The sequence below is a fragment of the Phyllostomus discolor genome, chromosome 2 (genome assembly GCF_004126475.2).
Source record: "Phyllostomus discolor isolate MPI-MPIP mPhyDis1 chromosome 2, mPhyDis1.pri.v3, whole genome shotgun sequence".
Taxonomy (NCBI): Eukaryota; Metazoa; Chordata; class Mammalia; order Chiroptera; family Phyllostomidae; genus Phyllostomus; species Phyllostomus discolor.
This window is the reverse complement of record NC_040904.2, coordinates 9,208,526-9,230,188: the sequence shown is the minus strand read 5'-3', so window position 1 is coordinate 9,230,188 and position 21,663 is coordinate 9,208,526. Positions and strand designations below refer to the sequence as shown.

The following is a 21,663-nucleotide window of genomic DNA, read 5'->3' as shown; positions in this document are numbered from 1 at the left end:
CATGGCTGCCTGGCTGCTACGTGAGGAATGGGAGTGGGACCGGGGGGCGCATCTTGTGAGTGGTGGCATCTTCTAAGCGATGGCATCTTCTGAGTGGTGACATCAGAGCGGAGGGTCTGAGTCCCAGCTGCCACTCAGAGTCTAAACACACAGTGTTATTAGTAACACTGATTATAACACAGCTGTGTGCAATCCAGTGCAATTCAAACACCTAACTGACCGGTCACTCCCAAGTACACCGGACAGTATCCTTGTCCTCAAGAAGAAGACCTTGCAGAGAGGTCACAGCGACCGGGGCATGGGGACATAAGGCAAGAGCCCAGGGGCACGTGACCACAAGTTCCACGAGCAGCACAGAAGGGGTTGCAGAGGTGGCTTTCCTGCAGGCGGGCAAACCTCTCAGGAGGAGTGGTGACGGACACACACAGGGGTGCAAGGGACAGACAGCATCGGGGAGGGACACGCTGGAGCCACAGTTCCCACAATAGGGTCCTCGGGGTAGACCAAAGCCGTTTTCACGCTCCGGTTTAAGTACACATCTTCTTCTACTTTGGGAAATGATCACAGACTCAGAAGAAGTCGCAAACGGCAGAGAGAGGCCCGTGCACCATCAGCCGCCTCCCCAGCCCCGCCGTCTCCAGCGATGCAGGACCAGGCGTCTGCACAGCGCAGGGCGCTGGACCGCGGAGCTCGCCATGTGTTCGCCGGCTGTGGCTACTCAGTCTTGGGTTTCTGCAGACGTTTTCTTGAAGAACGAGCCTGTGACTTCAAAGAAGTGGCCAATGACACAATCTGAAATTCTCATAAAAAATGAGAACTTTGGAAAATTTGCACTTGCCATTGTGAACTTGACTGTCCCTGTAATCAGACCGTCCTGATGAATTCAGTGTGAGTCTAAAACAAGGTGAGTCTGTGACAGTGCGTGATGACAGACACCAGCACGGAGGACCGGCGCACGGACAGGCGAAGCCTCTGGCAACGCGAGGCAGACAAACGGGCTCTGTGAAGCCCAGTACGAAAGGGCTGCGCACGCGAGCGCTGATTCTGCACAGTGTCTCGCCTGTAAACACTGCCGCTTGTCAAGCTCTGGTGTGGCATAAGAGAAGACCCTCCAGTTACAGGGAGGCTGTTAAAATACCCCTCCCGTTTCCAACTACGTAAGTGCGGGAGCCTGGAGCTTCTTCATGTACGTGGCCGATGCTGTCACATCACTACGCAGCACTGAACACAGCAGGCAGGAAAGCTCGAGTTAACGTCCTTCTCCTCACTGCTTTTTGTTGTTGTTGTTTTGGAAAATAGGGCTGTTATCTTTAAGTAAGTAAACGTTTGGTTTCTCTACCTTTCCCCCTGCCTCAATCATTCCTTAGAGAATAAAGGGTCTTAACCGCCCCGCAAACTGAGACCTGCTACTGAAGGAGCCAGGCCCCGGGGAGGAGGGCTGCCGAGGGGTGTCCAAGTGATCAGTGGCGACGAGGGGCCTGGGCACGTCAGGGTCACTGTGGGGGTCACAGCGGGGATGGGAAGTGTGAAAGGGGACGAAAGGAGGCTGGAGGGAATGGGCAGGAGCCATGACTGGAGGGCACCTGACCGGCTAAGCGGAGCTGGGACCTTGCTTCAGGGGTCGACAGACCCTGAATCGCAGTGGAAAGGGAAGGGCAGCCCCACGCGTCGCCTGGCTCAGCCCTGAGCCCAGCAGCTGCGTGATAAAACCTGTTACAAAAACGACTCCGTAACCACCAAGTTCGACTTCCTGTGAGCCAAGGACCACATTGCAGAATGAAACATTCAACGAGACCTTTTAATCCTAGAGCGTTCTCGCTTTGGACCGGGAATGCTGCACTGTGTGAGAGCGCGGGCACAGTCACCCGGGGCCGTGGGTTGGCGCAATGGCTGGGGCAAACGAGGCCCCACACCTACCTTCATACATGAGCTTGGTGGAAAAATGCTCGTCGGACTCCGTCAGCGCTTCGTCCCTGTCCACCTCCAGGAGGTCCGAGAGGCGCGTGATGGCCACCTCCAGGGCGCACAGCGCGCCTGTCCTGCAGAGCTCCATCCCCGCAGGGGGCAGAATCTCAGCTCTCACGTTGTACAGTGTCTGGGCAGGAACGGGGGAGAAGAGGACACAGGAGATGTTCCCACTGAAGACAGACCTGGAAGCGCGGGCTCTGCGGCAGGCCAGGTGCTGCCCACGGGCTTGGCAGTGGACGGAGGGGACGTCTGCTCAGCCGCCGTGCCCGTGGCCACAGAGCAGCCGTGCGCCTCCTCTGCACGACCGACGTGGCGTTCGGGCGGTCCTGCTTCAGTGAGCGCTAAGCATTTCGGGGCTGAGCATTTCGGGGCAGGCACAGCAGCACAGCACTCTCCGTGCGCCGGGCCCCCAAGTCCAGATCACCACCGCGGCGCTCACTCGCGTCCTCGCCTACCTTCTACACTGACATTCTTACCTGCGTGTTTCTAGGCAGACTCGAGACAGCCTGTCATTCCACCCCTCCCTGTGCACTTCAGTGTGTGCGACTAAAAACATGGCTGCTTTCTTACCAAAACGCAATGCCATTATCGCGACTGGCAAAATTAGTATTTAGGGGTCATCCAATACCAAGACATAATCAACTTCCTCTTCAATGCTTCCTTCTCCACGACACGCTTACCTGATATTCGTGCCTACTCACACCCGCCCCACACCTGCCCGCCGCCCAGGACGAAGACCCGAAGCCTGCACGGGGCTAACGCCCACCTGCCGCTGCCGCTGGTGAAGGAAGCCTCCTTCCTTCTACGATACTGTCGAGAGCACAGCTCAGATGCTCCGTGGTACCGCTGCCTCTCCTTCCATGCTGTTTGGCCCAGTGGCCGGCAGAGACCCGAAATGGACACGGGCCCCTCCCGCCCTGGATCAAGGATTTTCAAGCTTTCCCGTCTCACAGCGCACATACACTCATTACGCTCTTTGGGTGGGAATGGACCGATCCAGCCCTGCCCAGGACCCTCCAAGCCCTCCAGCCACAGACCCGCAGAAGGGAGTGCAGAGCTCCTCCTCCAGGCCCTGATACACTTCTGTGTTCCCATCTCCCTGCGCTCCGCTGTGGAGCCGCAGCTCACCACCCAGCGACCGGCGCTCCACTTACTAACTGTTAATTTACATAGCAGGCACATAAAGTAATTGCAGTATAATTTGATTTCAAGCGTTCTGTTGGTATTATAAGATGTTCAAAGGAAAAAGACTTCAGAAGTGTAGAAAGGCTGCTGCCGAGGCACCCCATTTTCCTGGGAGCCAACGAGGCTGCGCAGTAACCCCGATGGGCCTCAAGCAGTGACCTGCCTGCCCGACACCCGTCACAGCCCTCTGGGGACGGGGCAGGCTTCTACTGATTGGAGGGCGCTCTGACTGGACACAAGAGATGCCTGCACGTGCAGGTGCAAAGGGACAGAGGCCCTCGGGCAGGCCATGAGGTGTCCGTCTGTCCTGGGGGCACGGCAGTGGCCGACACCCGAAGGAACGCTGTACAGAGAGGGACGGCCCCCCTGCAGAGCTGCCCGAGGAGCCCCCTGCTCCCGGGTGGAACACCCAGTCTGGACTGCTGCTGAGCTCAGCGAATTTCGCCCGGAGCCTGGAAGGAAGCGCAGTTACAGGGTGATATGCAGGTGAGTGTGGTCCCAGCCGCGTTTGGGAGCACCTGGTCACCACCTTTCTGGCTGCACGAGGGATGGAGGACACAGCCAAGGGGAAGCACGGGACCCTCGGTTAGCAGTGAGGTGCCTCCCACACCTGACAGCAGCTGCTGAGGCTTTGGGGCAGTGCTAGAGCTTAGTTCTAAATAAGTAAGAGTTTATTTCTAACATTTATGGCCAACTGATTATCAACAAGGGTGCCAAGACCATCCAATGGGGAAAGAACAGTGTTCTCAGTGAATGGTGCGGGGACACCTGATTAACCACGCGGAGAGAAGGAAGTTGGACCCCTGTCTGTCACCGTACACAAAAGTTACCTCAAAGTGGATCGCCAGCCTCCACGTGAGAGCTAAAACTACAAACTCTTAGAAGAGAACTCGAAGGAAATCATTTTGCCCTTGGGATAAGCAACGATTTCTTAGACCCTACACCAAAAGCACAAGAAATAAGAGAGCTCAGTTCGTTGGACTTCATCAGAATTAAAACTTTGTCTTCCAGGAGACCATCAAGAAATCGAAAACACAACCCAGAGTAGAAGGAAATATTTGCAAATCCCATCTCTAATAAGGGACTGATATCTAGAATGCGTCCAGAGCTCTTACAACTCAGTGATAAAAAGACAACCTTATAAAAAAATGGGCAAAGGACCTGAACAGACATCTCTCCGAAGAGCATATGCAAGTGGCCGAGAAGCACAGGAAAGACGCTCAACGCCAGCAGCCGGCAGGGAACCGCCGATCAAAAGCACGAGACACCACTTCACGCCCCCGGGAGGGTCACAGTAAAAAAGGACAACCGCCACCACCAGTGCCAGTGAGGAAGTGGGAAGGGGAACCCTCAGGCGTTGCTGGTGGCAGTGCAAAGTGATGTCCCTGAAGAACAGTTTAGCAAAACTTAAAAAAAAAAAAAGAACAGAGTTACCCGATGACCCTGCAACTCCACCTAGCTATTTACCCAAGAAAACTGACCACGTCGGTGCAGAAAAACTCACACAAGGGTTTTCACGGCATGGTCACTCACAGTCTCCCCAAAGTGGACACAGCCCAGCTATCTGGCCACTAGTAACTGAAAAACAAAACGTGGCCGGCCTGTCTGCACGATGGAGCACTGTCCAGCCACTGAAGGGAACCAAGTTCTGGCCCTGCTCCACGGCGAGCAAACACTGGAAACCGCGCTCCAAGTGGAGAAAGTCAGGCACGGAAAGACCGCACGCAGTACCACCCTGCGTGTATGAACTGCTCGGAGCAGGCAAGTGCAGGCAGAGCTGCCTCCATCGAGGTGGTGACCACCTGCAGCTGAGGGGGACAGAATGGGGAGGACTGTTACTGGGGCACACGGCTTCTTTTTAGGGTGACCAAAGTGTTCTAGAGCAGGATCACGGTAATGGCTGCACCGCAGTCAACCTACCACCATAATCACACTGTGCCCCTTTGATGGGCGAACTTCATGGTGTATCGGTTATGTCCCAACAGGGCTTTTTTAAAAAGTGGTACCCACATATTGAGTCCTCAGAATATCTGCCTGGGAAAGAACCACCCACCAGACAGTTTTCTCTGGCCTTTGACTCAGCCGGTACAGCTCTAAAGGAAGATTTCTCCATACTCTGCATCAGAGGAGGGAGCGAAAAAGACAAAGTAAGTACCAGGGAAAACCTAGCCAATAAGTACCAATAAGTACCAAGTATTGGCCAATAAGTACCTAGCCAATAAGTACCAATAAGTACCAAGTATTGGCCAATAAGTACCTAGCCAATAATCATCTGCAGTAAGCAAAGCAGATGAATTTCCACAGAAATTACCATGTGAACATGTGATGTTCGGTCGCTATTAACGCATCAAAAAGGTGCCTGATTGTACCACACTGCAAAAAGATAACCAGGCTCACGGTCATGTTCAACACTAAAGCTGATAGGGACAGTGAAATAAAACAGAAGGGTCGAAACAAATAGTCTTTTGGTTGAAGGGAGGTACTGGAAAGATGGGTCAACACAAACACCTCTCAAACAAAGCACTGTTTCACCATTTCAGTAGTAAAGAGCAGAAAAGGAAACACCACAAGATTGTGGAAAGCTGACCCTTAAAAAAAATACAGGTTTGAACTATGCAGATCCACTTACACATGGATTTTCTTTCCCATAAACACTGTAAATGTATTTTCTCTTCTTTATGATTTTCTTAATAACATTTCTTTTCTCTAGCTTACTTTATCAGAAGAGTACAATATATTGTATAACACACACATAACATACAAAATTTGTGTGAATAATCTGTGTATGTTGTCAATAAGGCAGTCAGGCAACAGTGGGCTACTGATAGTTAAGTTTTGGGGGAATCAAAAGTTGTATTTTGATACAACTTTTTGACTGCATGGGAGTGGGTGCCCCTACCTTCCCAAGTTGTTCAGGGTCACCTGTATTTTCCCTTCATTTCCCTAACACGAAACCCAACAATCTCACTGAAGAAACAGAAAAGAGCTACCCACTCACCTAGCTCAAGGCTTCTTTCGGCTCCGCACACAGATTATAAGGAAACCTTCCCAATATTAAGTGAACTATAATATTTTTTTCTTTTAGAGAACCAGATACATGTCTTTATAACTCAACCCCCACCCCCACCCCCATGTAACAGTTAAGGATCAAGCTGAAAGAACTCTGAGAAACAGTTCCAGAACATTACTGTCAGCTAAGGGAGAGAAGGGAGGTGCAATCAGAGGTCTTTGGTCTTTTCGTTTAAAAAAAAATTTTTTTAATCCTCACCTGAGGATATGTTTACCAATTTCAGAAAAAGAGAGAAGGCTGGGGAGAGAGAGAGACAGAAAGAGAGAGAGACAGACAGAGAGAGAGAGATGCGAGAAAGAAACATCCATCAGCTGCCCTCCATATATGCTCTGACCAGGGATGGAACCCACAACTCAGGCATGTGCCCTGACTGGGAATCAAACCCCAATCCTTTGGTGTATAGGACGATGCTCCAACCAACTGAGCCACCTGGCAAAGGCAGGAGGAAGTCGTTGGTTTTTATGGTTATGAACACTCATCTTAGAGCTGCCAGAAATAGCATGTCCCCTGAAAACGACCTGGGTTCAAATACCGTCAGTCAGCGATTCAACTACTCCAACTGTTAACTATTTTCCGTGATCTGTTGCTTCATTATTTTGAAAGATGTTGTCGGATTTTTTAGGTTATAAAGAATATGAGGTCGCCTTTCACTTCCCCACCCTGCACTCCCCACCCCCAAAATAAAACAATACATACAAAGAAGTTCTCCACTTGGAATTCGTAAGTATAGGGCTTTAAGGAGACAGTCAGCCGTTCCTGAGAGGCGGGGCGGAATCCCACGGAGAACCGGGCGTGCAGCGGAGGGGGCGGCTCTCGCGTCCACGTCAGCTCCCAGACGAAGAACACCGACTGCCGGCTGCAGATGTGCTGCAAGAGAGCCGGCCGTCACCGCACGGGGCCGAGCCCCACTCCGGCAGAGGGGCGCTTCCTCCCACAGGAGGCGGGTGGGATGGAGAAGCAGCGACCCCACAGGGCCCTGGCCTGACAGTCCTGACAGATGCGCTGCCCTAGGCCCTGCACCCGCCGGGGCCCCGCCCCTCCTGCCTGCCCTTGCCCCTGGAGCAGCCTGCACAAGGTTGGTAAAATAAGCTTTACCTTTTTAAGGTTTCGTGTGCCTCACAGCATGGGAGATTGAAAAGCTTAAAGGACGTTTACAAGCATAGAGTATCCCACACATTTCCAAAATGGGAAACGCATCAGTCAATGAGAAAGGACAGCCACACCCACGCCAGTCACTTCGTCTGGAACACGGAGTTCCGCGAGGAACCGGCACAGCACGTCTCAGCGGTCACCCCTGCAGCACAGCCCCAGACGGGGGTGGGGTCTGAAATGTGCCTAATGTGTTCTGGGAAAATCCTTTGAGAACGCTGAAGATGAGACATCCTTTAAGAAAGCTCTTGCTCTTCTAAACACTCAGTGTTTACTGTCTGAAAACACGTGACGTGCAAACAGGAAAAGCAAGGCGAGGATGCCACCAGGTGGTGTGAACACGAAGATGACGCCTTGACACCAACACCGCCAACCTCTCCCCGGGGCCCGGGCAGGCATCTGATGACAGGCAGAACGGCACGGCCACCACTCCCCGCCCACGGGAGACTGAGAATAAGCTTGTGGCTACATAAATCTGTGTGTGGGGCGGGACGAGTGTAGGGATTCATTCTTCTGATGACATAACATCACGCCAGTTCCTAATCTCTCCCTGCACTGCTCAGCCCACGGAGTGGGAGGCGGACCCGCACGCCGCAGCCCAAAGCTGCGCCTCCAAGCAGTCTCACGTGCCCGCCCTTCCCCTCCGGAAAGGCGGGCACATCCGCATTCTCTAAAGCACAGTATCAACGTCACGGGTGGCTCGGCCATCACGCACCCGCGCTCCTGTGTTCTGCTGAGCACATGCTCAGTTCTAGAAGGTGGTTACCTGCTGGGATTCCAGGTTCAGCGGCCGCAGCTGCAGGTCGGCGCTGCCCCCGACGTCCGCCAGGGCGCTGTCTGACAGGCGGAAGTCAAGGTCCGACAAATTCTGGACACAAACTTGAATGTATTTCCTACAGCAGAGAAACAAAAAATATGACTTTGACACTGAAGAACTTTGTGAAATATAGTTTGGCTTTGTTAAGAAGAACCTTCTGGGGCATCGGAAAAGTCACACAGTAAAATACTGAGACCCAGCTGTTGCACACACTCCTACTTTCTGCTTCACAGGGAAACGAGTCTGCGAGCACCAGTCTTCCCGAGGAGCCGGTTCCGAGGAAAGGGGATCAGGGGCACTCTGCTTCTGACACAGTGGCGTCTGACACAGACTGGGACCGAGTCCTCCGAACGAGGAACCACCGGCGTCGACGAGTGGCGCGGGCACGAGCAGCGGGCACGAGCGGCGGCCACGGGAAGGCTTTCTCACTGAGACTGGGCACCGGGCTCCCCGCAGCTCTGCCACATGAGAGGGGCTGCGGAAGCCGATCTTAGAGCAACTCGGGCTCTGTTCCTCACCTACCGATGTTTTTAACCATTAGTATCTGTAGTTCCCTCACTGTGATTTAAAGGGAGAATGCTGCTAGAATAATGTCCCACTCTAAATAGGGTGCTGACATTTTTTCCAAATTGCCCGAATGACCCATGGGTGAAGCAGAAGGTGCCATCGCAGGGAGAGGCCAGACTCGTCCGGGCCCAGTGGTCGATGAGAGCACCGCCACCTCCGGACAACTGGACCCCGCATCTCTGGACTCGGGGACACACGGAGTGCGGGGCCGCCCCTCCAGGACCCCGGGCTCTCCAGAGGCCGGCTCTGAGCCTCATTGAGCCTCTAGGGCAGTGGCTCTCACTGGCAGCAATTTTCCCCCTGCCCGCGCCAGGGGACGTTGGGAATGTCACACTGAGGGTGGGCAGGATGGGAAGTGCCACGGGCGTGAAGCGGGGGAGCTGCTAACACCCTACTACGCACAGGGCAGCGCCCACAGCAGAGGGCCACCTGACCCACAGCGTCAGCAGTGCTGCGGTTGGAAAGGCCTGCTCCAGAGGTACCCCGTGGTTCACGGGGGGACTAGTTTAACCGACCCGAGAGGATGGCCCAGGGAACATGCAGAACGGCGGACCTCCTAGGGGACAGCTGACCCACAGTTGTCAGTGGGCCACGGGCTTGAAGAACAAGGGCGGGAGGGAGAAAAAGGCATCCGATGATCACATGGGGTAATCACATGGGGCTTGCTTGGGGCCTGCATCCCACAGAGCAACTGGGCAGAGTCACCGCTGAGGCAGCTGGGAGACCTGAGCGCGGACTGGGTGCTGCAGGGGACAACGGCATCATGGTCATGTAAGACAACATGCTCAAGGTCACCAAGGCCAAGCTCTGAACAGCAAGGGGCTCTGCGTCCAAGAGCCTGGAACAGGAGCAGGGCCTCCCTTACCGTGTCCCCGACGACAGCAGGGCATGCGTGGTCCTGAAGGGCATGCTGAAGGTCAGCGCGATGACGGTGGAGTAGATGGACCACGGGCACTCGATGGACACCTGGGGGGAGACAGAGGGACGCCATTCAGACCACTCGCCAGCGGCTCGGCCACCACCACCACCGTCCATCCGCGTCTGCGGTGGCAGCCAGTGTCCCGCACACCTGACGGCTTTCCGGTTCCGTGTTCAGAAGAAAACCCCACCGAACATGCGCACAGACACAGGAGAGACACAGAGCTGCATATACAGTCGGGGAAAATGGATGTGTGTGGAACTGGCAGAAGGTCCAGAAGTTGCCAGAATGGTCCCGGTGGCTGCAGAGCAGAGGCCGCAGGGGGCAGCACAAACCCACCTCACTGTCCTCGCACACGTGGCCGCCATGCCAACCGTCATTCTACAGCACGGGAGGTTCTGACAAAGTGCTTTTAATCACTACGTCCAGATGACACCAGTCAGTCATTACCTGAGCAAAGTCAGTGAATGACCCAAACGTTTAATCCACGTGCTGCTGAATGCCCAGCTGAAAACCAATCAATCAACTTGGGGGTACAGTGTGGATCGAGTTATCAATTCATAGAAGGGCAGAAACCAAGCCTCAAGCTTCAATTTATACAAACACACTGAGTACAGAAAACTCTATCATTCAGCAGGACTCCATGAGCTTACTGAAATAAGTATCATCTTTGTCTCCTGAACTCTAAATCAAGTGAGAGGGGAAATTTCAAGGACTGAAAAATAAAAACATTATTCCGTAGGCACGGACTGCTCTGATATTCTATGCCATAATCTCTGAAATGACAGCATTTCTTAGCCTTTTGGACACACATTTAAAAAATTAGTCATTTAAACTAAAACAAAAAGCAAAAACCAGTTCACCCATTTATCCCACCAGCAACCACCAATCTTCTCTGTATCTTTGAGGCTAGTTTTGTTGTTTTTGATTCCACATTTAAGAGATGACATAGCATTTGTCTTTCTCTCTCTGACTCACTTCCCTTAGCCTAATACCATCAGGGTCCACCCATGTTGCTCAAATAGCAGGGTTTCGCCCCCTTTTTAGGGCTGAACGACATTCCACCGTGCATGCCTGCATGCGTGTGCCTGCACATCACTCCTCTGACCACCCGCCGCAGGCGGACACTTACGTTACTTCCATATCTCGGCTGTTGTATGTAACGCTGCAATGAACGTGGCGGTGGGCACATCTCTTTAAATTAGTGTTTGTTTTCTTTAGATAAACGTTCAGAAGTGGGATTGTTAGATCATACAGTTCTAATTTTAATTCCTTGAGAACTCTATACTGTTTTCCATAGTGGCTGCGCCAATTTACAATCCCACCCGCGGGGCATGCGTGTTCCCTGTTCTCCACATCCACGTCAACACTTGTTGTTTTTGCCTTTTTGGTACCAGCCGTTCTGACAGGTGTTAGATGGGACCTCACTGTGACTGCAGTGTTTTGATTGCATTTCCCTGGTGACGAGTGATGCTGAGCATCTTTCCACGTGTCAGTCAGCCGTCTGTATGTCTTCTTCGGGAAAACATCTATTCGGATCTTCTGCCTCTTCTTTAATTGGATTGTTTAGGGGGTTTTGTTTTGTTTTTGCCATTAATTTCTATGAGATCATTACATATTTTGGATCTTAGCCTCTCATCAGAAATACTGTTTGTAAATATCTTCCTCACTCAAAGGGCTGTTTATTCATTTTGCCGATGGTTTCCTTCGTGCACAGAAGCTTTTCAGTTTGATGCAGCCCCACTTGTTTATTTTTAGTTTTGTTGCTTTTGCTTTTGGCATCAGATTCAAAGCATCATCACCAAGGCCTATGTCAAGGAGCTTACTGCCTATGTTTTCTCCTAGGAGTTTTATGGTTTCAGGTCTTACATTCAAATCTTTAATCCATTTTGAGTTATTTTTTGTGTAAGTTGTAATATGGTGGTCCAGTTTCGTCTCTTCGCGTGTGACTGTCCAGGTTTTCCCAACACCGTTCATTCAAGAGATGTCCTTTCCCATCGTATATCCTTGGATGCTTTATCATAAACTAATCGACCACGTAAGTATGGATTTACTTCTGGGCCTCCTATTCTTTCCCAGTAACCTATGTGTTTGTGTTCATGCCCACACCATGCTGTTCTAATGACTACCGGTTTGTAATGTGGCTGGAAATCAAGCAGCGCGATGCCTCCAGCTCTGTTCTTTCTCAGGTTTGCTTTGGTTATTCAGGGTCGTTTGTGGTTCCACACAAGTTTTAGGATTGTTCTGTTTCTGTGAGAAACGCCACTGGAATTTGATAGGGACTGCACTGAATCTATATGTTGCTTTGGGCAATATGGACATTTTCACAACATTAAATCTATTCCATGAGCATGGACTATCTTCCATTTATTGTGTCTACTTCGTTTTCTTTTATTATTTCTTCTAGTCTTCAATTATAAAGGTCTTTCACCTCCTTCTTCTTTTGGGTACAATTGTAAATGGTATTGTTTTATTAATTTCTCTTTCTCACAGTTCATTATTAGTACATAGAAATGCAACAGTTTTGTGTACTGAACTCGTATCCTGCGACTTCACTGAATTCATTCGTTAGTTCCGGCGGCTCTCCAATGCAGTCTTTAGGGCTTTCTATACGTAAGATCATGTCACCTGCCAATAGTTACAGTCTCCTTTCTCCCTCTTGAATTTATACACATTTAGCTCTCCTTGATTAATCGCTCTGGCTAAGATGTCCGATACCATGTTCACAAAGAGTGGTGACGTGGGCATCCTTGTCTTCCTCCTGATCTTCGAGGAGAAGCCTTCAGCTTTTCACCACTGCGTATGATGTGAGCTGTGGGGCTGGCGTCCCTGGTCCTTCTTATGCTGAGGTCCTCTCCTTCCACACCCATGGTGTCGAGAGGTTTTTTTTTTTTTTTTTTGAGAGTTTTTATCATAAATGAGCACTAAGTTTTGTCAAATGCTTTTTCTCCATCTACTGAGATATAATTTGGTCACTCGTCTTGATAATGTTGTGAGTCACAGTGACTGACTTGCAGGTCGGAACCCACTCTGCACCCCTGGAACAAATCCCTCTTGGTCACGGTGTGTGATTGTTGAGTCTGCTTTGCTAACGGTCTGTAGGGGTTTTGCACCTACGTGCAGCAGGAATATCAGCCTGTAATTTATTTTTTCCTAGGGCATCCTTTTTCTGGTTTTGGTATCTATCAGGGTAATGCTGGCCTCCTAAAATGAGTTTGGAAGTAATTCCTCCTCTTCCACTTTTTGAAATAGTTTGGGAAGGACTGGCATTAATTCTTCTTTGAACATGGGGTAGAATTCACCAGTGATGCCATCGGTCCTGAACTTTTGTTGGGAGGTTTTTGATTACGGATTCAATCCCCTTACCAGTAATCAGTCTGTTCAGATTTTCTCTTGCGTATGATTCAGTCTTGGAGGGTTGTATGTTTCTAGGAATTTATCCATTTCCTTCTAGGCTGTCAAACTTGTTGGCATGTAATTATTCACCATAGTCTCTTATGATCCTTTGTATTTCTGTTGTTTCAGTTGTAACATTTCCTCTTTCATTTCTCATTTTATTGAGTCTTCTCTTTTTTTCTTGGAGAATCTAGCTAAAGGTTTATCGATTTTATGTTTTCAAAGAACCAATTCACTCTTAATTGCATTCATGTTTGCTATGGTCTTTTTAGTCTCATTTATTTCTGCTCTAATCTTTGTTAATTCCTTCCTTCTACTAACTCTGGGCTTCATTTGTCCTTCTTTTCCTGGTTCCGTGAGGCATAGAGGTAGGTTGTTTCTCTGAGACATTCCCTGTTCCTTAAGGTAGGCAGCTACCACTCCGAACTTCCCTCTTGGAACTGCTTATGCTATAGCCCATAAGTTTTGGTATGCTGCATTTCCATTTTCATTTGTCTCAAGGTTTTTTGTTTTTTTTGGGGGGGGGGGTTCTTTTTTTATTTCTTTTTTAATCCACTGGTTGTTCATTAGCATGTTGTTTAATCCGCACATATTTGTGTATTTTCCAGTTTTCTTCATGCACCTAATTTCTAGTTTCATGCCACTGTGGCTAAAAAAAGATGCCTGATATGATTTTAATACTCTTACATTTACTAAGACTTGTGGCCTAACGTGAGTGATCTTGGAAATATTCTGTGTGCACTTGACAAGAACACATGTTCCTTTGCTTTTGGATGGAATATCTGGATATGCGTGTTAAGCTGATCTGCTCTACCATGTTTAAGAACCCTGTTTCCTCGTTGATTTTCTATCTGAATGGCCTGTCTATCGATGTAAGTGGGATACTGACGTTCCCTGCTATACCTGTATGGCTGTCTATCTCTCCCTTGAGGCCTGTTAATACCTGCTTTATATATTTAGTTATGCCTATGTTGGGTGCATAAATGTTTAGAAATGTTGTATCTTCTTGTTGTACTTATCCCTTTTATCATTCTGTAATGCCCATCTTTGATTCTTATTACTGTCTTTGTTTTACAGTCTGTTTGTCTGAAATATGCAGAACTGCTCCAGCTTTCTCCTCGTTTCCGTTTGCAGGGAACTGCCCTCCCATCCCTCACTTTCAGTCTGTGTGTGTCCTTACACCTAGAGTGAGTCTGTTAACAGCCACAGGGATGTAAAGTACAGCACAGGAAATGGAGCGGCCAAAGAACTTACACGCGTGACCCACAGGCACGAACAGTGGCATGGGGACTGCCTGAAGGAGTGGGGGTGCTGGGTGAAGGAGGGCAAAGGGGGAAAAACTGGGACAACTGTAACAGCATAATCAATGCTTAAAAAAAATTTTTTTAAAACAGTCCATTGTAGGCAGCATACAGATGGTCTTGGTTTTATCCATGCAGTGCTGTCTTTTGCTCGGAGAGCTTAGTCAATTTGCATTTAAAGTAATTCCTGATAGGTGTGTTCTTATTGCTATTTTATAGTTTTCGAGCTGTTTTGTTTTTGTTTTTTCAGTTCCTCTCTTTTCCTTTCTTTTTCTTTTTGCCCCCTTCCTTTGTGGTTTGATGGCTTTCTTTACTGGCATCCTTAGGTTCCTTTCTCTTTACCTTTTGCATATTTAGTATAAGTTTTTGCTTTGTGTTTATATATAACAGCCTATTTTAAGTTGATAATTAAATTTGACTACATTCTAAAGTTCAACATTTTTACTGTCTACTCCATCCCATTTCATACTTTTATGTCAAATTTTACATTTTTTTATCCTGTGTATTCCTTGATTACTGTAATCATTGTTATTTTTACTACTTTTGCCTTTTAACTTTCAAAGTAGCTTCCTAATTGATTATCCCACTACCTTTTCTATATGCCTACCTTTCCGGTGAGATTTCTTCTCTCACGTGTTGTTAGCAATCAGCACCCACTCTTCTCATCTTAAGTCCACTGAATTTAACATAGCTTGCAAGGCAGGTGTAGTGGTGAAAAACTTTCAGCTTTTGCTTATAAAACTTCTCTGTCTCTCCTTCAAGTCTGAATAATAGATAAGTTTGTCAGGCAAAGTATTATAATTGGATGTTTGATTTCTTTCAGCCCTTTGAATGTACTATGACACTCCCTCTGGCCTGCAAAGTTTCTGATGAAAAAATGTGACAGTCTGATGGGAGTTCCCTGCACATAACAGGTTGATTTTCTCTTGCTGCTTTTAACACTCTCCCCTGTCGTTAACTTCTGACATTTTAACTAGAATGTGCCTTGACGGAACTCTTTGGACATCCTGGATCTGGATGTCTGTTTTCCAGGCTAGGGAACTTTTCAGCCATTATTTCTCCAAATCAGATTCCCACCCCTTTCTCTCTCTCCTCCTCCTCCTGGGGGCCTCATAATGCAAATGTCAGTCTGTTTGGTGTTGGCCCGTAAGTCCCTTAAGCGGTCTTCAGTCTCTTCCCTTCTTCCTGCTGCTCTGGGTGGATGAGTCCCCCCACGTTGTCCTGAAGCTGCCGGGGTCCTTCCTCCGGCCCTGTCTGGTCCGCCTGGTCCGCCGCTGACCCTCTCCAGTGGGTGTCTCAGTTCGGTTACTGTGTTCTTCGGCTCTGCTAATGCCACTTGGTATTTTCTTATATTTCCCACCTCTCTGTTGAAGGTCTCACTGTGTTCATTTCATCTGTGCTGTCCACTTCAGTGAGTGTCTTTCTAAACACCAGTTCTAACTCTTTAGCAGGTAAATTACTTGCCTTCCTGTCATCGAGGTGATTTTCCCTGAGGTTTTCTCTTGTCCTCTCACTTGGAACACATCCCTGCTGTCTCTTCACCACGCTGGACGCTTTGCTGGTTTCTGTGTGGCAGTGCAACCGCCGCCTCTCCCGTCCTGAAGGGGCGGCCTTTGCAGAAAGCGAGGCTTGTAGCTCAGCTCCGTCTCGGCTCCTGGTGGTCTCTCTGACGTCTGTGCTCGTGCGGCGGCCTGCCTGGTTTCGGACAGCTCCGGCCACTGGTGCCGAGAACCGTCAGTGTCCCGAAGAGCAGTCTCTTCCTACCTGGATTCGGGCTGACTAGAAGCCAGACCCCCAGGCAGCACCTTAAAAAAGCACGCAAAGGCATCCAGTCCCGTGGAGCCCCGAGAACGAACTTCTACACCCGGGCTGGTCGGAAGCCCTCAGAACCGCTCTCAGTGTTACAAGACACGGACACAAGTGGGGCGGGCACAGTGCTAGTGACACGCCCTGTGAGCTCACGGGCTGCGGCCCTGGGAACAAAGCCACAGGTCTCTCAAGCAACTGTCAATAAACACCAGCACCGGAGCAGAGCTTGCTCCTCACTGAGTCTGATGTGGCGTTTCAGTGGACAGAAACCGAGGCACACCCAACACAGAAGTCCCTCCTGTCTAGTCACCAGGACAAATGGGGCGCAGGCCCACAGTCACCTCTCCTAAGCAAACACTCTGTCTCTCATAACACACGGTCCTTCCCTCTTCAGTTGGGATGGAAACGTGAGAGCCTGTTTGTCTGTGTCCCCCACGATGTGCCCCTTACGTAAGAAGGTACGATACACAGACACAAGGGCTAACCCCAGCACGAGCTCCCGGTATCAGGGAGGAAATCTGCCACTGCCACAGAACCATCTTTTAAGTGCTGTCTTTCAGAACAAGCAGGATGAGCGGAGGCCACCGCCACAGGCTGAGCAGTCCCAGCCCCGCCTTACTTTGTGGTCCGTGGTGGCCATGCAGTGGCCGGCTTTCGGTGTGTCCTTATGCTTCCTCTGGGCCTCTGTCACCCCCAGCGCGCTGCTCTCCCCTGCAGTTGCTGGGGCTGAAGGTAAAGACAGGACTTCCAGTTCAAACTCGATCACGTGGTACGCAGGCACAGCAGGCAGACTGATGCTCGTGACCTTGTCGGACGACTGAACCCGGAGTGATGCCTCAGAAGCCTTTTCTAGGAAAGATAGAAAAAGTCATTGTAACACCTTGTGTCCATTTCCTTGATCCTTTTCCTCCTTTTCCCTCCGGCAGGTGACGGGCCCAGCAGTGAGGTCCAAGCCCAGCTGCTGCTGCTCCTGTGAGTGCGAAAGCATGTGGATTGAGGTGGGACCAAAAAGGCAGAAAACCAGGAACTACCCCCTAAGACGGGGGAACACTGCATGAGAGCCGGCCGGCCACAGGCCAGAGAACTGTCACTGTACTTAGCCGGGACACAGAAAAGGGACACTTCCCGTGTGGCCTGCCCAAGTTCTGTGTGTGTCCCTGCACAGCGTGCTCCCGTCCTGTCACACTGCCGGACCAGCTCCCTCCCAGGAGGGGAGCAGCATCCTGCTCTCTATACCTCGTAGCTGGGGGGCAGGGGACATGGGACTTTGTTTGAAATCCTCACCCAAGGACATTTTTTCATTGCTTTCAGAGAGAGAGATGAAGGGAGAGAGGAAGACAGAGAGAAAGAAACATCAATGTGAGAGAAAATCACCGACTGGCTGCACCCAGACCGGGGATCATACCCCACCCCTGGACCAGGGAGCCCACCCGCAACCCATGTACGTGCCCTGACTGGGAATCAGACCCATAACCCTTCAGTTATGGGACAATGCGCTAGCTACTGAGCCATATCGGCCAGGGCAAGAGAGGGGATGTGTTTAGGGCTTCCAATTGGTGCCTAAAAAGGGTGATTTACTTTTGCTTTCTGATTAGGGAACTGGGGAGGGCTGAAGGCCTACAGGGCATCATGATCAAGCACGAGCCCATGCCGCATCAGAAGTCCCAGCAGGCACTGCCTGGCCGCCGAGCGCACGCACGGCCCTCAGTCTATCCTCCCCACAAGGGAGGCCCCATCCAGGGGCAGGGTCCCCGCCCGCCCACAGGCGGGCTGCTGCCATGAAGCCGTCGTAGGTGGGAGCAGGCCTAAGTTACTAACGGAGCATGAAGGGGCTGGCAGCTCCGTACACGCTCACGGTGCGTGGCAGTGCTGAGAGCCCACCTTCGCCAGGTGGCCGCCGCCGTACCTCTCGCGTTGGAGTAGATCACTGCTCTATTCTCTGCGTGGCACAGGACGGGCATGGCTTCCACATTGCTGAGCTGGAGGCTGTCCCCGTTTTTCACTGTATAGTGGCCAGTAGTGACAGTGAACTTGACCTTCTGAGGAATACCAGCCAAAAGACTATCTAAAGGGAAAAAGACGGCAATTAGCATCAGTTGCAACCAAAAATACCAATGGAGGACCTACTATGAGGTTAAACAGCATCATTTCTTCCACCAGAAAAGATCTGTTCACTCCAGATACTCCTCAAATTCCCTGTTTCTTTCCCCCCACCCTCACTTTTCATCTCCATCACTCGCACTGCAGGGGTGAGGGGCCCTTGCTGGAGACACGAGAATCTGTAAGCACGGAGGGTCTTCTCACGCCTCGGTTCAGAAAGTCAGGGGTCACCGCGGCAGCCATGCCTATGCGGGGCTCAAACCCCACCTGCCAGTGAGTCAGTGAGAGAGACTCGGGCAACGGCGGTAAAGAGCAGACCGGTGGGTGAAGCTGCACGCGCTACCGGTACTCAGAATTTTCTTTGGTTGTCTCAAGTTAGGCCTTCGAGATCTTTGGTTTAGAAACAGCTCAGTGAAAGGTATAGCTTCTGGTTTCTCCTATGTGGAAATAAGCTGCGGTTTCTGAGAATCCCACCCCTGGGAAGGGAGAAGGAAGGCGAGAGATAAGACACGAGAAGGAGAAATAGATGAGACCGAGGGAGGGAGGGGAAGGCACGGAGCAGGAGAGGGCGTGTGGGCCTCGGGGAGGAGGCACGAGCGCCACGATGGGTCTCCCGGAGCCCTTCCCAGGCCCTGACGGCCACAAAGTTCTGCCAAAGGTTCTCTAACTGCAGAATCGCTTGGGAGACTATTGTTGTGTTTGGCATATGGAGGCCTCTACTGTGGCCAGTGGAGGAGTTTAAAAGCAGAAAAATAGAGAGTATGGGGAGATTAAATAGAAAAAAATGCTTTCCTTGTTGGTTTTTTTTTCCCAAATGGAAGAAACAAGTCAATAAATCTACTGTTTTGGCCTAAAACAACTGAGACAGCCACTCATTACTATTTAGTTAAGTGATGTGTGGTTTTAATCACTTGTTCATGCCAATTTCTTCTAATTTTAGAACTTAACAAAATAGCAGCTTTGAATTTCTAAAATGTCAAGGCAGGGGACCAAATTTAATTAATGCTTTCAAAGAAAAAGACAGGGATTTTCAAAAGAAAAAGATAAGGATACAGAATGTAACTAAATCTAGCTATTTAGCCTTTGAAATGAAATGCTAAGCAGGAAGTTATATTTACTTATGAAGTTCTCTGCAGTAGACATTAACTGATAGCTAATTTTTCTCATGTTCACATATGCATGTCTTATTAAACCTGAAAGTTAGCAATTGCAGAAAAGCAAGTATTTGATGAACAGAACAATCATAGTCAGCTGGTTCCCAGACAAGAATTTCCATGATGCTACCCCGAAACACCTGTGTACAATGTACTGGAAGTCTGAGGGAGCAGAAAGCCCTTCTCCGTGCGGCTCCTTTGTAAAGGGGTCCAGTGCCCCCCGGAGCACCCGCACCCCCACTGTGCGCGGCCCACTCACCAGCCAGCGGCTCCACGTGCAGCTGCGGCTCCTGGGAGTACACGTCGTACTGCGCCAGCGGGTAGAGGTGCGGGAGGACGAAGCACACGGGGCCCGCCGAGGCACACAGCTGCCGCAGCGTGTACGTGCCGGGCTCCTTGGCCTAGGGTCAAACCGAGCATTCGGGAAGTCACCGCCCGCTCCCCTAACGGTGGGCGCCCTAAGGGCAGGCTGCGCCGTGATCTCTGAAACGCTCGTCTTTCTCACCCTCTGACCCCACTGCTCTGTGCTCACACGTCTGCGTGCAGGCTGTGCAAAGGGCCCCAAGCATCTCGATCGAGGCCTTTCTGAGTAACTGGGGCTTAAACTTGACTTCATGCTTCTAATCACGTATTTTCAGTTTAACCAATTTCATCTGTGCCATTCTCTTCCGAATGGAGGCACTCGGCACGAGGTCTAAGACCTGTTCTCAGACTGGACTAAACCCCTGACAACGGCCCCCCTTCCCACCGGACGCCTGTCCGGCTGTGGACTCATAGGGCACGCCGCAAGGAGAAAGGCGTGTGTCAGAGCGCATCGGAGCAGCTGTTCTGACCTCACGCAACTGCAGAAGGAAAACGAGGTTCAACGTGAAACAGTGCCACCTTCTTTGACCTGTCACTTCAGCAAACGAGGGTGCACTTGAATGCCGTGGGAAGGCAAAAAAATCTAAATCCAGTGAGACTACAAGTAATTATGTTAGGAACTTCGTTCAAAATTTATCAACTGCCTTTAAACTGTGACTGTGTAAGTATAAAACCATGTTTCCTAAGAACAAAAACAAAACCAGGGGTACAAGAGCAGGCCTTGCTGACCCCCTTCAAGCCGGCCCCGCCCCGCACACACCTGCGTCCTGAACGTGACCGTGTTGGCCCCCGGTGCCAGCGTCACGTCGCCACACTGCAGCACGTGGGGCCCGTCCTCCAGGGCCACCCCCGAGGGCGAGTCCAGGGCGGCGCCGCTCTCCTGCCTCCTGAGGAGCATGTGCACATTCTTGCAGATGATGCCCGTGGTGTTCAAGGAGTTGTCGGAGGGGCTTCTCTCGAACATCTCGTACAGCTCCAGCGCCGGGAGGCTGTTCTGGGACGCGGGGAAAGGCAAGGTCTCCGCCGGGAAGCTAATGATCCCGTTGGACGTCTTGTGCTTGGTCAGCCACTCGGCCGTCTTCCGGTAGCTGTTCTTCTCGACGCTGAAGTGCACGCTGATGGTGATCTGCTCCACGCGGACGGGGATGGGCATCTGGCTGCACACGGTTATCTCCACCGACAAAATGCCGCCCACATGGACCACAGCGTTGGCGGGGGTGAAACGGAGATCCCGCAGGTGTGCGAAGGAGTGCATAGGGAGCACGACTTTGTGACCTGCGAATACACATCACCGTGTTTCCTGCCCACGTCACACCTCTGGAGGGTGCAGAGGCTGCAGGGCCTTGGCCGCCACTGGGCTGGCCGGAACACTCTTCACACTCCACAGAGTTCCTTTGTCAGAGCAGAGCATGAACACATGCCCAGACAATGCCTGGAAACCACACCTGCAGAAATGAGGGTTTCTAGCTCCTGTCTGGACACACTGAGGACCACTATAGGTCACCTCCTCAATCTCAAACCATTGTTTTTAAATAGTCCAATTCCTGGAGCTGTTTCAAGGAATTCCACCTACGTAACAAAATCCCCGAATGAAGTGCCCGCCCACCCTCAACCACCCCCGAGTACCTGGGAATAAGCCCAGCTGTTTTCCAGCCCAGGCCGCAGTCTGGGACTCAGGGAGCCCCGCCTCCTGTGCCCGGGTCCGGGGACCGTGAGGCCCAGGCCCCACAGTCACTGAAGGAGAAGAATCCACTGCTCCCTCCGACCTCCTTTCTACAAGCACCGGGCTCATCTAGAAAATCCCCAGGGCTGTCGAACCGGGCAGCAGTGTTTGTTAAACACAAATCAGCTAGAGGACATGCTGA

General features: G+C 50.9%; 1 protein-coding gene across 3 annotated transcripts in view; it reads right to left on the bottom strand.

Moving 5' to 3' along the window:
* Nucleotides 1–21,663, bottom strand: part of TRAPPC10 (trafficking protein particle complex 10) — an 85,110-nt gene that overhangs the window by 2,370 nt on the left and 61,077 nt on the right. For all 3 annotated transcript variants that reach the window (XM_028505001.2, XM_036017486.1, XM_036017487.1), the window contains 8 exons: nt 20,559–21,073; nt 19,695–19,836; nt 18,088–18,246; nt 16,801–17,030; nt 9,622–9,722; nt 8,139–8,265; nt 6,920–7,090; nt 1,918–2,095 (listed from right to left, as the gene is read on the bottom strand). In XM_028505001.2, coding sequence (XP_028360802.1) covers nt 1,918–2,095; nt 6,920–7,090; nt 8,139–8,265; nt 9,622–9,722; nt 16,801–17,030; nt 18,088–18,246; nt 19,695–19,836; nt 20,559–21,073 — 1,623 coding nt within the window. The remainder of the gene's footprint in view (nt 1–1,917; nt 2,096–6,919; nt 7,091–8,138; nt 8,266–9,621; nt 9,723–16,800; nt 17,031–18,087; nt 18,247–19,694; nt 19,837–20,558; nt 21,074–21,663) is intronic.